General features: G+C 40.5%; 3 protein-coding genes across 3 annotated transcripts; all 3 read right to left on the bottom strand.

The window, feature by feature from the left end:
• Window positions 1-401: 401 nt before the first annotated feature.
• Window positions 402-4,420, bottom strand: LOC109465044. The gene is made up of 4 exons (XM_019762187.1): window positions 4,190-4,420; window positions 2,319-2,472; window positions 1,065-1,215; window positions 402-530 (listed from the first exon to the last, which is right to left on the bottom strand). The coding sequence occupies exons 1-4, from the start codon at window positions 4,320-4,322 to the stop codon at window positions 483-485; spliced, it is 486 nt and encodes a 161-aa protein (XP_019617746.1). The 5' UTR covers window positions 4,323-4,420; the 3' UTR covers window positions 402-482.
• Window positions 4,421-5,823: 1,403 nt separating this feature from the next.
• On the bottom strand, window positions 5,824-8,555 carry LOC109465045. Its single transcript, XM_019762188.1, has 4 exons — window positions 8,341-8,555; window positions 7,394-7,544; window positions 6,556-6,679; window positions 5,824-6,023 (listed from the first exon to the last, which is right to left on the bottom strand). The coding sequence occupies exons 1-4, from the start codon at window positions 8,474-8,476 to the stop codon at window positions 5,982-5,984; spliced, it is 453 nt and encodes a 150-aa protein (XP_019617747.1). The 5' UTR covers window positions 8,477-8,555; the 3' UTR covers window positions 5,824-5,981.
• A 1,336-nt stretch (window positions 8,556-9,891) lies between these two features.
• On the bottom strand, window positions 9,892-13,864 carry LOC109465043 (pre-mRNA-splicing factor URN1-like). Its single transcript, XM_019762185.1, has 5 exons — window positions 13,682-13,864; window positions 12,545-12,693; window positions 11,527-11,583; window positions 11,237-11,320; window positions 9,892-10,396 (listed from the first exon to the last, which is right to left on the bottom strand). Exons 1-5 carry the CDS (start codon window positions 13,779-13,781, stop codon window positions 10,109-10,111), a joined length of 678 nt encoding a protein of 225 aa, XP_019617744.1. The 5' UTR covers window positions 13,782-13,864; the 3' UTR covers window positions 9,892-10,108.
• Between the last annotated feature and the right edge of the window lie 3,096 nt (window positions 13,865-16,960).

The raw sequence follows: 16,960 nt of genomic DNA, 5'->3' as shown, positions 1-16,960 counted from the left end.
GGGGGGTCTTCCCAAGATCGGAGGGACCAGCGAGTTTCCTAGGGGCTCCGTGGGCATGCTCCCCCGGCAAATTTTGAAAATTGAGCCTTCTAAAATGGCATTTCCTGCGTTTTTGAGATGATTTCAAAGGAAAAATCAGCCATAACTTTTCATTTAATGATAAAATGAGCAGTTTTTCTACGATTCCAGCCTCGCCGACCATCTAATTCTTGTTGGTGTACAGGTTAATGATCAACCAACCAACAAACAAACGAACAAACAAACAAACAAACAAACACACATAACAATCTCCAGAATATAATTCACACTCCAGACATATTTGATAAGGTAGTATACGTTTATTTCTGTTTCAGAGTCAAGCAGATGTAGTGTCGTGACTCCAGCTGAATCTGGAACATTAGTACTTCTATTACATGGCCATATTATTAGATGGCACTCGGCACAAGCCGGATAAATGCAGTAGTTTCAGAGGTTGTACGGTCCTATGGTTTCTTCAGAAGTGTATCCGTTGCTGTAGCCAACTTATCCACCTGCAATGCAAAATCTGAGATTTATATTTTGTACATGTCAAATGAAGCATACATAAGCAATACACAGGAAGCATTGAAAGATAGTCCGTGTTGTATCATCTGGAGCCTGCCGACATTAGTACATTGCACTTAGATCAGGGTTTGTCCAAGCCATTCGTCCATTCATCTATTTATGTTTACCGAAGGAAAACATATTGTTTTTGCTCAGTTTCTTCCTCTTCTTCTCCAAATAGTGACCTCTGACCTGACCAATGACATGATTTGTTGACGTCTGTCACCATGGTGACTGGTGTTGGGTTACATTATGTTGCAATTTCATGGTCTGCTCTGCTCCTGTCATCATATACTAGTAGTACATGTAACATGTAGTACATTATGCATTTGCTTTGCAAATGTTATGACTTCTCTAGTTGTTTATTCATCTATGTTTGTCTGTTGTTATGTTCACTTACCATAAACCATAAACCTTTCGGAAACATGGCAGAAAATATCCAGATTAAAAAAAAATAATGAAAGAGTTTTGATATTTCTTACCAGTAGGCCGTAATTCTGAATGGCTTTCGCTATTCCGATTTTCTTGGGGTCGGCGGGGTCCCCGTTCAGCCTCAGGTTTAGAGCCTTGTTCTCCTTCTCCAGCGCGTTAAGCTGACTCTCCATCACCGTCACTTGTGACTCCAGAGTCAGTCTGTAGGGAACAGGTCACAGTCACAAATCTGTACTCAGTATCTTAGGCCACAGAAAGTAATTTTTATGGATGACATCAGCGCTCGCATTAATATTCGCCTAATTTTGGAAAAAAAAAAGAAATTTTGTTGCATTCTGACAGTGGTCAACATGCCGAAAACGGGCAAAGACGTCTGTTGCCATGCTGGAAGGTGGATGGCAGATAACTATGAAGAGAGGAGACAATAAAAGGTTCTGATTTGTTTTGTTTCTTACTTTGATGCAGTGATATGCGATGTTGGCTGTGTATGTGATGTTCCCATTGAATCAGAACCATTTGTACAATGATTGAATCAAAATTTTACAATATAGGAACCTTGTTTTTTCGGCCTGTCTTGTTTTCTCTTCGCCCGCTCGTATTGGATTTGGAGTCTGAGGAAGATGTCATCCATAGAATTTACATGCTGTGGCCTTATGCCGAGATAACGTTACATATATACATTGTCTAGTAACTACAACTAAGTAGTCCTCTCTCTTCTTAGTAATGGTGAAAAGGTAAGAACAGATGTGAAATAATCGAAGGTTTGCCTAAATTCATTAGAAATATTTGCCCGAGAGCTATCTCGTACCATCCAAATTTCGTGACCCTAGCATGTCCAGATCACGAGATATCAAAACCAAAAATTATGCTGCAGTACCAAATTCTGATCATTTCTAGGACTCATGAAGACCTACCTACTCGTACCTACCAAGTTTTATAACAATCCATTTAAACATTAACACACACACACACACACACACACACACACACACACACACACACACACACACACACACACACACACACACACACACACACACACACACACACACACACACACACACACACACACACACACACACACAAACAACACACACACACACACACACACAACACACACACACACACACAAACAGACACACACATACACACACACACACACACACACATACACACACATACACCGGCACACATACACACACACAACGCTATGGAAAACATAACCTTCTTGGCGAAGGTAATAAAAATTATCTGTACTGCTTTGATGTATGAAGTAAGAGACAATCCATGTCCATCAGACTTACCGTGCCACTTCCGTCATGGTGATTCTGTTCTGGATGACGGCTTTGTCCAGCGGTATCTGAGAGGTCATCTTGGCCAGTCTGGCCGTCTCCCCGGCGGTCGCCGTTTTGATGTCCTTCATGAGCGGTCCTGGCTGGTTTGTCTTGGTGCAGCCGCCTTTGTTCCAAAACACCAAAAATAACGTCATTTAGTATGAAGCATCACAATGGCCAAGTGGGTAGAGTGCTCGCCTTGCATTCTGTATAGGTCTTGAGTTCGATCCCCGACCGAGTCATAATAAAGACTTTAAAATGGTACATATTATAGGTCGTGAGTTCGATCCCCGGCTAAGTCATACTACAGACTTTGAAATGGTACACACTGTACACCAATAGCCCCCTACTTCAGTGACTTCTGTGTGTGGCCCAGGGCTATTGAAAGCGGAGATGGGCGCCGCCCTATGCGTGGGAAGGCTCTTGAACTAAACTAACATTACAATTATACTCTCACAAGATCGCAGTGACTAATATCCAAGCACATATTTCGTGCCTGCAAAGACAGAATCAAATTGGCCAAGCTGTATCCATTGGCCAGACAGTTACCATTTTGAACTTTGCAGCTAGCCACCAAAGATCCGCTTGGAAATTAGCAGTGACAGTCAAACATTCCTAAACTTTAAAGAAGGCATGGCTAGCGCCTTTAATTTCAATATTTACTTCAATCCCCGGCCATACACATCGTAAGATAACAATCTGTAGTGTTACGAATCCCAGGTGAAACCATCTTCATCCACCAACATGGGATGTTCAACAATTTTCCACTGTTTACGATTGTTTCGAGCTATTTTCATGCTGCACAGCCATTAGTGAATTTACAGCTGTATTTTCCGCCAGAGGGCGCTCGGCGACGGATGATTTTACCTAGGTACGGGGACCACGGCTTTATATGTTTAAGCACAAATAAAGTTCCGGCGCTAGGACGCAGCTATAGGTAGATTCCGCCGTATGTTACCGGGGCTTTCATCTGAATTAAATACGAAGGAACATTTTTCTTTCAGCGCACAATTAAACTGAGGAGGTAACGGGGGTTTGGACTTATTTACAAATAAAAATAAACAAACAAACAAACAAACATCAATTATATTGACTGACCACTATCACACTCTTGTGGATAAAAATGCATTACCTACACATGTACGTCCCAGGTTTTCGTAACAAATAGTAGGAAAAATTGATATGTGCGTTGGAAAATTGTTTCACAAGTAGCTATTAGATACATGAATGTACGAGTATGACAATAAAATGGCTGGTATGAAACGCAACGAAACTAAACATTACGTCCGATAGACCTTTACTAGCAACCACCACTGTACCAAACAAGTTATTCCTAACAACTCCTGTAATACCGAGGTCTGGGTGTTGCAGAACACAATGGTTAAAATACTTAAATGGCTGCAGCTTTGTGGTGTACTACTACACACACCAACATCCACAAATATTCAACCAGATTTTCAGCTTCCAACAGTTTCATGTTTCCAAAATTTAAAAAAAAAGTAAAAAGGGAACAAGTCAGTACTGGGCAACCCCACCTTTGGAACAAATTATCACAACAAAACAAAACACTTTCCAGTACATCCAACTTTAAAAAAAAAGCCACCCGCCAAATGTTTATATAACGTGAGTTCTGTAACTAGCAGATTATGTTCCTTTCATTTGTACATAATACAATTTTTTGTGCCAAATGTATGTTTTATACCATGTTATCTGTTGTATATGTTTTTAATTTTGTACGAACCGTGGAAGATAAGCCTTTAGGCTAAAGGGCATCGAAATAAAGACAGCGAAGCCTTGTAACAGTATTTGTGGCGTTACGAATGGTACTGAGACAACCTCACCTGTTGGTTTGTCAGTAGCGATCGACCACAAGCATTTCCCGTTTTCTTCTTTGACCGCAAAGTTGGGCGGGTTGGGAGTTTGGGCCAGCGCCACAGCCAACAAACTCAAGACAAAAACCACGAGTGACTTCATGGTCGCACGACAAATCCACAACCTCGGCACGGTCCTAGATCAGAGTAGTCTGGTCCTGTGGGGGAACGCTAGCTCACTCTGCAGTACGCATGTGGTGACGTAGAGGCCACCGGTACGGTACAATAGCCGCTGCAGTTTGTATGAAATTCGCTAGAGTGCTCACCTGCAAAGCTTTGACGTGGTTTGTATCTAAAGTAACATGTATCATGTGTATTGTGCAATAAAATGCATGACAAGAAAGCACACGCTCACATAAAGTTGCCCATAATCACTACATTATTTTTTGTAGACATATGATTTATTGTTGATATTTTCGTCTTCATATTCCGTTGAATTAATTGTTTATTGCAAACCCATGCCCTAGGGCCAATTGCAGATACAAAAGGAACATTTGATATAAGTACAAGCAAGTAATACACGCACATAACTAGACAAAGGAAATAAAAAATAAAGAAAAACTACCGTAACTCCTAAATCTACTGGGTTTGAGTTCTTTTTTTGAAGACAGAGGAAGACAAAAGAACCCACTAGTTTTCTGTAATGTGTGGGTTTTCGTATGAGAGAAGAGTAGCTTTCATCTGTATATGTGTGAAAGTTAGGCTAGAATCTGGAGGCTGCGTCAAAAAGTTCATTTCGTTCATTGCTACACCACAGAGAGTACAATTTGAGATTACATGTGTTTCGTTGAGTGGACATTATGACAAGTCGCTTTTGTTCCCACGAAGGCCACAGCTGTCATACGTATGTCCACACTCTGACCTTGTCACCTGAACTGACCCAATCACGACCTCCATAGGACGGACTTTGTGTCCATTGATGAGAGAAAAATAACAAAATAACACAACCTTGACATCGCTATGACCTCGGGAATTTAAAACCTTAAACGTCCTCGACTTTTAAACCTCCTTGGTATTTCAATTGAAATATATAATATATGTGTGTGTGTGTGTGTGTGTGTGTGTGCGTGCGTATGTGTTTGTGTGTTTGTGTGTATGTGTGTGTCTGTGTGTGTGCGTATGTGTTTGTGTGTGTGTGTGTGTGTGTGTGTGTATTTGTGTGTGTGTTGGTGTGTGCAGGTGTGTGTGTTTGTGTGTGCATATGCCTGTATAAGTATGGTGTGCATTAATGTATATGTTGCTTTGTTTTTTTCTTTCCTTCTGTCTGTCTGAATGAATGTATGTGCGTGTGTGAGTTTGTTATGCGTGTGACATGTGTACTGTTTGTGTACAAAATAAAACGGGCCTAAACATTTCTGTGTGAATGGTTCTATGTGAACATTTAGCTGTTTTACCTGGATTTTTTTTCAAGATAGAAAGATGACGTCTACTACTTGTCAATTAACGCTTTTGATATTATCCATTTGTACACTAACATATTGACTTCTAGACAAAACATCCCATAACCATATACATTTGTAATGTTCAAAGTCTAGTTTAAGAATACAAAAGGTGTATAATATTATTACAGTATTTTCAAGAGCACAACATTAGCACAACATTTGTTTGTTTGAACCATTCTTTATTCAATACAGAATGAAAGAATCGAGACAGGTTGTAGTTTTATAGCACATTTATTGGTTACACAATGTTCTAACAGAAAACTGCCTGGGCTTGACACGGAGTCGGTTGTTCTCACGCACGGCACATCTCAGCCGCTGACTCATGGCACCAGCTTGCTGACTAAAGTTTCAAGGGAAGTCATCTGAAAAAAGAAGTCATAGATTTCAAACTTTAGGAATGTAGATATGGTTTGTGTTAACAGTGTACAAAATACTTTTTTGAACCAAGTTGCCCAACGCCAAAAATTAGGTTGCCCATCAGAATTTCAGGTTGCCCTACCTATATAGCTATAAGTTTCCTCAAATCAAGTAATGTTACATATAAGCCTTTGACAATATTTTTAACAGCTTTTAGTTAACTAATACTAGTAATAGCCATTAATACATCAAATTAAAAAGCATCTGCAGGCTACAGTGGTGCAAGCCAAGTGCGCAAGATTTCGTAGGGGGGGGGGGCATTCTTAAAATTCAGGTAGCACACTGGGCTACCTAGGTTCAAAAATAGGTTGCCCCAAGTCATACCAAAGACTTTAAAAATGGTACACACTTCTTTCTTTGCTTAGCACTTAGGTCAAACACACAGCACTACCAGCGGACTAGCCCCCTGCTGTAGTGCCCTGCACAAAGGCTAAGGAAATGGATATGGTTAGATCTGTTAGAGCACGGGAGACCTACCTTCCCAGTTAGAGTTCTGATCTGCGCAGAAAGGCCGGAAACCTTCTGAGTCAACGCTTTGTTGGAATTCTCGATGTTCGTGATGGCGGCGGTGATTTCGTTCACTTCCTGTTCAGCCTCCGTTCTAACAGGGAGAAGCAATATGTTTAGCCTTCCGGCCGTTTCTTTTCGAGTCTTCTTATACTTTTTTTTTATTCATTAACACATAACAATACAATAACAAGGACCATGTGCACTCAAGTTTTTAAACTTATTTTAACAGTGCCACACAAAAAAATACAATTAACATATATTAAAAATAAAACACAGTGAGTTGACATAACAGTTCGCCGAAGTCCAACCACCCCAAGACATTAGATAATACTAATGCTAACCAGGTGATAGATAAAGCTATACAGAACAAGAATTACTTCTATGACTGATTGACAAGAGAAATATCTCCAACAATCTGATCTAGAAACACATGGATTACATATTGAGCTTCTATATCTGATTAGCGAAAAAAACATAACTGCTAATTACTTTATTACTTCATTATCTTTTTGTTACGTGTGACATATTTCAAACAATCATTTTCTCAGTTGGTATACTGTTTTTTGTATGGAAATATTTTTTCAAAATACGGCAAAATATTATTATAACTCTTTCTCCTATTCAATTCAGATATGAACGTTGGTACATAGGTTGCTGTACACTTGCAGTACATTTGAATATGGTTTCGAAACGTCCGTCAATGTATCTGTTTTGATACTCTTGCATTTTAGAAGTTCACATAGTTACCCTACTGCTTTTCGATTTGTTTTCATTCCCTTTTAAACGAGTAAACATTAAAACCTACCTCTCAATCAGAGCTTGCGTGATGCGGTTTGTCACAGGTGCATTCGCAGATTTGGCGTCCTCTTCCAGCTTTTTGGACCTGGCAGTCATGTCCTTCACGGCCCCGGCGTACTTCTGTAAGGTGGCCTTACCGGGGAAGGTGGCCGGACAACCTGCCGGGAGGGACATGCATGGTCAGATTAGCTTACTATGATGCCTAGAGACACGCATTTTCAGCTCCAAAAAGAACCTACCGAATGCATTCATTACATATCACAGAAGAACGTTTTATCAATGTTAATTTGTGCCATCAATCTGGATTTCTATTCAGAAGGTGCATTTTGTATAATCATGCTTCTCAAATTTTACATCTTTATATTGACAAATCAGGTGCATCGAAACGTATAGAAGGTACACATTTAAACTCTAAGCTTACCAACAATGTGAAAGCAGCATGTATTGTATATATGACATTGTATACTAGTATATACAGGTGTCTGTATGTGTGTGTGTGTGTGTGTGTGTGTTTGTGTGTGACTGTGTGTGTGTTTGTGTGTGTGTTTGTGTGTGTGTGTGTGTGTATGTGTGTGCGTGTATGTGTGCCTGTGCATGTATGTGTGTGTGTGTGTGCGTGACTCTGTGTGTGTGTGTGTATGTGTGACTGTGTGTGTGCGCGCGTCTGTGTGAGTGTATGTTTGTGTGTAGGTGCGCATGAATTGTGTGAATCTGTGTGAATTCCTACGAAAAATCTACAAAACCAAAGCTAACGTTCTACTCTGTTGTACACGGACAAACTATAGAGACTTTCGTGTGTCACCAACAGTTCACATATACATATATCGTGTTACATTTGCCTTGTTTAGATCTATAAGACAGGTCCATACCTTACCGTGTATCATGTATACGGCTAGTTCTCAGTAGTACCCACCTAGCCCGAATCCTGTGGTGTAAAAAGTGTTGATACCGTACCTCCTGTTTTTGGCACATCTGTCATCAGAGTCCACACACACTTGTTGTTGACTTCCTTCACCTCCAGATTCGGCTGGTCCGCCGCCCATACCGAAGCCAGAATCGTCACGAACACGGCAGCTACGAGGGTCTTCATGATTCTGTCGGTCTGATCTTCCCTCTAGACCCGTACACACTCCGCACTGCTGCGGCCAGATTGTTGGGGCGAAGTCCTCTGATCAGGTAAACACCGACTGATTGGTTCTGCTTGTTTGTCTTCACTCAAAGATGGGCAAACTTGTAGCGCGCTCAGGCTGGAGATACCGGAGTAAAACGTGTTTTGAAAGAACAGTATCTGTAAGTTAAGAACAGTATGTATCTGAGCCGATACATACTGTTCTTTTATATTACCAAATTATGTAATCACAAGACGCGTACGTGTAGACTTATTTTTGTCGCTACCAGCACAGAGGACAATACAGTACTAATTTTTACATGAGTAAAGTGAGGAATATCGTGTGATTTTCCCAAGGACACAAGTATCGGTGACATAGCGGAATTCTAAGCCGGGACCTCTTGGTTTTAAGACGAACACTCTACCGTTTTTTTACGGCACTTGGTGGCAAATGTGCAGATGTTGACACATTGGCACAACAAATCCATAGTGTGTTTTGGCACATATTTTGACAGATTAGCCGAAGAGGCTCGGTGGGCGTCACTCCAACGTACAAGCTACCGTTACGCCACATGAACCTACTGTTCGGACGTCATCTTGTTGCAAACATTTACTAAATAATTTGTATGATAACAGCTCCAGCTAAAATATCATTTTCATTTACAATTACGATAACATTTTATTTATTTACAGCTTTGTTTTCGATGGTCAAACGCCTACTGGTGTTTATCATTTTATCCGAGCATTGCTACAACTTCCATGCGTTATTATAATTACCGACAACATATAACCGCACGTATGATCGTTTTTATATATATTCTGATACAACTTTAATTAATGGCACTTTAGTATAGGCGTCACTGTTAAAAGTTAGATATTACCCCAGATGTAGACACCCCCCACCCCCAATTGTTTTAACGTCTTTCGGTAGTCACATATTAACTTATTGGTGCTCAAAAATTTTCGTATGCGTTTTGACCATTTTACTTCAAACATACCCATCTCAATCTATATTGAGAGACGAGAAGAAGCCGAAAATTTGTATCAGAATAGTTTTGAATCCATACGATATCAGCATTAGATGCCCTTTCACTGTATGTCCTTTATTCCTACTTTTAGTATGTGTATGTTTGTTGTGGTCAGCTTGTTTTGGTCGAAGTCAGTTTTACATACATGTTAACGGTTCTCTATCCACAGCAACATTCAATCGGTGTACTATTGGAAGATGAAACTAAAAAATGAACGTACGTAAAAACAGATTTTGAATTTTCGAATACGACTTTTATTTAAATGGGGATAGAAGTCATCTGTCTCTGAAAGTTTGTATTTTCAGACGAAAATGAATGGATACAGAGAGAAATTCATGAACTACATTCTGTGTTTTATTAATTTTAACGTGTGGATTGGCATACTTGTCTGAAAGCGAATTCAAACATTCTAACATGCAGAAGCTTCTGTTAGTGATAAAATATGCCGACGAGTTTTTATTCAGAAAAATAACCTAGACGATCAACTCTGACTAGACTGCTATTCGACACAAATGGTGTAGATTAAATGTATGTAATATGTACGCTTAGAACGAGTGAATTTTTACAGCAAGACATTTCTTTTGTTTCAGATGTCATGTTCAGCCAAGAACCTCTCCAAGGCAGGCAGGACCTCGTCTACATCTTCACTGGAATCTTCGTCTGTTTCCTCGCTTTCCTCAGAACCCTCCTCCCCCTCAGAAGTCTCCTCCTCCTCTTTCTCCCCCTCCACGGCGTCCTCAGGGCCCTGGTAGAAGTCGGGGTCGTCCGTGGAGAACGGGTCCCAGTCCTCGGGGTTGAGGGCGAGGTGGATCTCGGAGGCCCGGTACGTCGCAGACTTCAGGATAGTCTGGGCTCGGTTGTACGTGTCGGTGGCCTAAGGAGCACAAGTTCGAGACTATTAAGTCACCATCCACTCTCTAGCACTTGAACAAGAATTAGAATTTGACTCTTTGTCCCTAGATTTGGCTTACGAATCAACATAAATGCCAGCATTCTTTTGTGTTTAATATGATATTTCATCGTGTAAGACAATGTGTAGTCTTTTCGAATAATCTAGCAAACAGTAGGATAGTCAATCCTAGCTTGTACTGTTGGCACACACAATAACAGATACCGATTCAGCTACATGTACCTCATAATGCCTACGTTAGAAGGTTAACGTTATGCTTTTGGTAGCGTTTTTGTGTGTATGTGTGTGTATGTGTGTGTGTGTGTGTGTGTGTGTGTGTGTGTGTGTGTGGTTTAGTGCGATAATTGTAATGAATTTTGGTGGAATGTGTATGAATGTAATGCACGTGTATATGGATGTATGTATGTGTGTATGTGGGTTTGGTATCTTGTGATCTGTACATCCTAGGGTCATGCATGTTTAATGGTAAATAGCTCTTGTGTCAAAAACGATATGAATTTGCATCTCCTGGCAGCTTGTTACTTAACTGCAGAGGCGTTTAATCAAATGTCTTTTACGGCGGATCGTTGTGATTTCTTGTATGTAGGTAGCTTTTAGAAGGTGATAACTACATGGTAATTATGACAATCAGGATCTAATCTGCATAATCAATGAGAACATTCTATAAATTCATTGGGTCCATCGCTAATGGTTATTCGAATAAAGTTTCATAGTTTGCTGAGTTCTAAGATAGCACAATTTAAAGTGCCATACGTAATAGAGAACCAGAGGAACATTGACAAGTCTAATATCTAGTATACGTACCTTGGCAAGATCCGCCTGTACGGTCTTCAACTCATTCTCCCTGTCTTCAACCAGCTTTTTCAGCTCGTCATTTTTCTTCTGGGCCTGTCGGGTGGACAAAAAAACTGCATAACTAAACATTATATGCCTATTACAGTCCTATTACAACATCATGAGTTTTACATATTTTACATCCAGACAATACATCGTAAACAACGGCAAGTGGGGTGAGTTGAATCTTATGTTCAATAAATGAATTTTGATGGTTAATTCTGTTTACTTCAAAACCATACAGTAAATGACAACTTTACCTCATTCAGTTTTTGCTTCAGTGACATGATCTGGCCTTTGACTTTCGTTCGCTCAACCTGAAATATAAAAAAGAATAGCGTAACGGTCATTTCATGAATATTTACTGCAAAATCTGAACGACATTTCACGTTTTGTGTCTAAAAGTATTCTGTTGATGACATGACGATGATTCTGTCTGTCATTTTCTGGGACATCGTCCTGAACACATCTCGGTTACTGAAGTAGGTGTTCCTAAGAAAAATATCCTCTATTCTCGTATGTAAGATACTTTTCTACACAAATTATTTTTCATAAACCTTATATGCTCATTCATCTACAACTGCCTTCAGAAGCTAGATGAAGTTGATCCTGTACGTGGTAGTTCACATTATAGTCTGCATAGTTTTAGTAAGATATTTCATTCATTCATTCATTCATTCATTCATTCATTTCCATTCTTTATCCCTCCATCCTGGGAGAGCCTCTTGGAATAAAATAAATGCATGTACATACAATTATAAACACAGTTATATAAAACTTCTTCTTTCACATTAAAGATTTTAATTAATTTCTAGAATAAAAGCTTACTAGATATCAAATATCAGAACTGACCACTCATCGGAACTGATTATATCACACTGTACGTCTATCAACACACGCTAAACTTGGTCCTTAAATTCCCACAAGACAAGTCAATATAAATGTCACTCTGTTCACTGAGGGTTTCAGTTTGAACTATCAAAACATGAGCCATTCATTCATTCATCCATCTATTCATTAAGCATTGAATCAACTGTTTATATATTGCACCTTTGTACTTTTAACGTGTGGTAATTTTTAATGTAAACTTGATAGGTTTTTATCAAATGTAACGAATTTTTATCAAATAGCTGTACTATAAGCGCATTTTGTGTTTAAAGCAATCCCAATTCTGCCAAATATGGCTGCTTACAGGCTTTTGTGTGTACTTGTATGGTACAAATAAACCTCTCTCTCTCTCTCTCTTTCTCTCTCCTTATTTGACAGACGATTTTTCACCTGTTCTGTCAGAATGTCGCTCTGCATCTTGGAGGAGAAGGCCTGTTGGTTTTTCTCCATGGTGTCCATCTCTTTCTTCGCATCGTCCAGAGTCTTCTTCACGTCGTCCATACTCTTCTTGTCCGCGGCGCTGACCGTACATAGTTTGTCTACAGGAAACACATCAACCGTGAAAATATCGTCCCTGGCTGCCATCACAAATATCCATAATAGAACAGCACGAAACTGACACTGTTTTAGTACCGGACACAACGTATGCTTATGAATAGGTCACATTTCCGAACCGGGGCCCGGCCGGGCTGTTTGTATGAACTACAAATTAACAATTCATATCAAGAATATACAAAAATAGTGCCCATGATTGTTATTAAGAACTTTTGTATGTTCTATTGTCTTTTATATCGGCCCGGCCGGGCACCGTGTGGAAATTGTGACCTCAGCATAAACAGTACACTGCCTTGGTGTGCTCGTCTGCTAAATGACAGTAACGTAAACGTTTATGTTCCAATAGACGCGTAATATTATTGACTTCTTATTAACAAGGATTTATACTTCCCCCCTTATGATTGTCAATTTTAATGTCTAATATTTCAGTCCTGATAATATTTGAACTTTGAAGGACGTGTTTTGTATAGAAAACTACAATTCAGCACAGGTGCTGCAAAGGTTTCTTTTTATATTGAATAAACCATAAACCAACCGTACTGCCGACACTAATTCTGACAACTTACATAGAGTCTGAACTGTGATAGTCCACTCAAAAAGAGACAGACACTAAAACGTAACGTCAACAGGCTGTTATAGTTGTCGTTTGACTCCCAGTACTAGTTGTATACCTAACACAAACCTAGACTAAAAGAATCTTCCCGGTCGTGCCTTAGACACCCAGGGACACATGCCAATCGGATCGGGATATTAAAGCTAGGTTTAAAATAACAACAAGGTTTTACGGCTTAAACTTGACTCTTTTTACTTTCATTTTATCTATAGGTTTGACTGCTCAACCCTCACAGCCAGGGCAGCACAATTAGACAGTGGCTATTACATAGGGCTTGCCCTAATGACAAGACATGACAAAACATTACGGCAACATATTAGGTGGCTCCACAATCTACAAAATTATTTCAATTCACTTACTGTCTATCTCAGTCGTGGGGACCTTAAACTTGAGTTCGCAGTCTGCGGCCCGCCCCAGGCCCACACAGCCAAGAACGGTGAACACTAAGATGAGACGCATGTTGTCCACACAGCTGACTCCTGACGGTACTCCAACAAGACTCGTGCTGAACTCAGCCTGCTCAGATACAGCCTGACCTCCAGGTGATCAGTTAATAATTAATGTAAACAATCAGGTTTTATCAGTCACAGGCTTGAGAGCTTGGCAGGAGTAATTCTAGATTTCCCTCTCTAGATCTCCATTTACATGGATATCTAGTCATATGTGTCTGTTATGTATCTATTATTTTTGTGTGTATGTGTGCGTGTGCATGTATTGTGTCTTGATGTGTTTGCATGCGGAAATATGTGATTTGCGCATATTACTATGCGGGTGCACATTTGCGTGTAAGTGTGTATGTGTGTATGTGTGTGCGACTATGTGGTTTGTGTGAGTGTGATTGTGTGTGTGCGCGAATATGCGGTGTGTGTGTGTGCATGTGTGTGTGGGTGTGCCTATATTCCTTTACTTCAGTATTGGAGGGTGAATTGTTGCAATGCAATCTGAGAATATTGAAAGTAAACTGTCGAAGATAAAAAACACTGTTCAGCTATAGCAGAGGATCAACCATCTCCAACAATAAATTAAACCTTCATTACAGTTCACATCGTTGCTGAAAAGTGGTCACATATATGTATATCAGTCGCGTGGACAAAAATAACTACATGGCCGCTACAATTAGTGTAATTTATAACTCGTTGTTTTAAAATGAAGGTAATAGCTTTTCTGCCCTGCAACACCGCTAACTGTGCGCATTTGTCGAGAAAACCAGATACATCATAAACTAGAACATCACTGGCTTACAAACTAACTATTTGGACACACGAAGAAGAGCCGTTGTCGGGTCACCTATACATTTTGTAACACTCAATCTTTGCCCCCTCCTGAGTTACATTGAAAGGTGCACCTGCCTTTTGGCCTATCGACAAATACACCAGACGAGAGAACGTGATTAGAAGTAAGCCTTGGTCTTTGTTTTTACAGCACGGCCTGAGGTCCAACAGATTAGGCAAAGTCCTCCTGAGATAAGAGGTCGGCTCAGTGTTTGAATGTGCAGATAAAATGTGAGCAAATGTTTGATGTCAGCTGGGAGCAGGGACACCGTATTGTCTCCACCAAGGAGACAAACAGAACGTATCAAACGTCAATCTAGCCCCAGATTTGGAGACACAAACACCGTGATTAGGAATATTGCAGAATCCAGTTGTCTCCGCGGATTATTAGTCCATTGTGTTCAAAGGTTGTTTGGTTCCAAGGACGTGCTACACAATGGAACGGGACGCTAAGAAAAACTAATTTTCAGTCATGAGTGTATGGATGTCAGGTGTGAAGAAGATAGTAGAAATGCTATAGAAATTTACGTTCTACAGAAACCGGCCTAGCGTCAGAAGAGTAGCCTCTACCAGGCTTCGGAAAGAGTACAAATGTGACAAAATAGAGAAATATGACAGGGGAGTTGGTTTGCTGGATATTTACAGTTTGCCGCATCCGAAGAAAACCTTTCAGAAGCGTCAGGTAGAAGCAATCTAGATTGTGTTATTATTCAGAGAAGCAAAGACAGAATTTGTCAAACACACACAAATATGCCCTAAGATAGAGGCTTAACTTTCTTTTGGGTAGTGTTTATTTTGTTGTCAATAGCTACCACGCGTGCTCATTTGTTTTGTTCGTTTGTTTTTATTAGCACATAGTCAACGGAAATGGTAAAATTAGAATAAGCACAACGAAAGACGATACTACGGTAGGGAAAAGTCTTCCTGGCTTGTCCGGAATCTTCCCCTGACATTTGAGCTATCATGATAATAGTAATACATCAAATAGTAGTTATAATAGATAAAAGCAGATACTTGTTAGAAAACGCTAATAAAAATTGGTGTCATACCACCTTTAAGAAGACATAGATTAAAGGTTTAATCAAAGTACGCAACATAAGCAAATGAATAAGAAAGCTACATAGATAGAATGACAATACTGGGTTTAAATCAAAACATAACACATAAGACAATGGAATGCAATGGAGAGGGAAAATTACATTTGTGTTTCAATGTATTAAACATTTCTATTTTACACTCATTTGGGCAACTGATAACCAACGCGAGTTCCAAGCCATCGTGGTAGAAATGCCTCCTTGCGATTTCTAAAGGGATTGCACAGGTACATCCGCCATGACGTCACACCTGAGTAGACTTCTACATAGGCTAAGTTAGGCCACACCGACTTAATTTTATGGATGACATCCATTGATTTTCGCCTGTTCTAAAAAAAAAAAAGAAGATCATGTCCACTGAGGCTCTGGCCTGGGTAGTCCATAGTACTGGTACTAAAGCGACGATCATAACCCGCCGTACGTGCTTTTTGTCCGTAGGTTTTTTTGGGAGGCTACGTCTGCTACGTATTTTCTGAAAACGTAGGGAAGGAGTGGCGTCGACGCACGTCACTCGCACGTCAATCGCACGGTTGCGCAAGGTGTAAGAGTGTGGTCTGCACGTTACGTCTGGCCGTGAGCGGTTGCGTGCATTGCACGTTGCGCAAGTGGTAAGTGAGTTGTACGTGCTTACAACGTACGATCTCTGTGCGATTGCAACTTTACCGTAAGGAGGCCGTACTCACACGTGCTTCTTCCGCACGGCACGTACGGGGCACGCACGTCGCTCGTACTCGCACGCACGTAGAAAAAGTTTTACATGCACTTAAAGTTCTACGGCGTGTCTGCGTGCTCCCAAATCCGCGGGATTCCGTACGGAGGCGGTACTCACCACGCACGGATGCCCTACGTTTGCCCACGTTTTTGCACGTAGACAGCACGCAGAAGCACGTACTGCGGGTTGTGACCGTCGCTTTAGCGACTATACGGAGCAGGGCACGCAGGCTACCGAAGCTCCACGACTCAAGAAATGAGTACATACGTACAGTGCCGATTCGTAAATCCCGCAAAAAGCCAGCATGTGCCGGCATGTCGTATACGTCGCTATGAACTGCCGCAAATTCACAATACCAGCTTTGTATTCCTGTGGTTTAGTAGCATTTTTATTTTTGGTCGGAATTTTTTTAATTCGCCCGCGCGCACTAGCTAGTTTGGGGGGGGGGGTCTTCAGAGGATGGCATCCATAAAATTAAGATGTTGTGGCCTTACTATGTACAAACTGCAAAGGCACATTCTGAATCAGATCTCAGTGTATGCTTTAAGACATTTAACACAA

This window comes from Branchiostoma belcheri, unplaced genomic scaffold, assembly GCF_001625305.1.
Source record: "Branchiostoma belcheri isolate BF01 breed outbred unplaced genomic scaffold, Haploidv18h27 scaffold146, whole genome shotgun sequence".
Taxonomy (NCBI): Eukaryota; Metazoa; Chordata; class Leptocardii; order Amphioxiformes; family Branchiostomatidae; genus Branchiostoma; species Branchiostoma belcheri.
This window is presented reverse-complemented; position numbering and strand designations above follow the sequence as displayed.

Coding starts and splice junctions, on each gene's coding strand:
- LOC109465044 (XM_019762187.1), bottom strand. CDS start 4,322: ATGAAGTCACTCGTGGTTTTTGTCTTGAGTTTGTTGGCTGTGGCGCTG. Junction 2,473..4,189: donor CGCTACTGACAAACCAACAG/GTGAGGTTGTCT, acceptor TTTGGAACAAAG/GCGGCTGCACCAAGACAAAC. Junction 531..1,064: donor TTCAGAATTACGGCCTACTG/GTAAGAAATATC, acceptor TTTGCATTGCAG/GTGGATAAGTTGGCTACAGC.
- LOC109465045 (XM_019762188.1), bottom strand. CDS start 8,476: ATGAAGACCCTCGTAGCTGCCGTGTTCGTGACGATTCTGGCTTCGGTA. Junction 7,545..8,340: donor AGATGTGCCAAAAACAGGAG/GTACGGTATCAA, acceptor CCCTCCCGGCAG/GTTGTCCGGCCACCTTCCCC. Junction 6,680..7,393: donor ACGCAAGCTCTGATTGAGAG/GTAGGTTTTAAT, acceptor TCTCCCTGTTAG/AACGGAGGCTGAACAGGAAG.
- LOC109465043 (XM_019762185.1), bottom strand. CDS start 13,781: ATGCGTCTCATCTTAGTGTTCACCGTTCTTGGCTGTGTGGGCCTGGGG. Junction 11,584..12,544: donor GCGACATTCTGACAGAACAG/GTGAAAAATCGT, acceptor TTTATATTTCAG/GTTGAGCGAACGAAAGTCAA. Junction 11,321..11,526: donor TGAAGCAAAAACTGAATGAG/GTAAAGTTGTCA, acceptor TCCACCCGACAG/GCCCAGAAGAAAAATGACGA.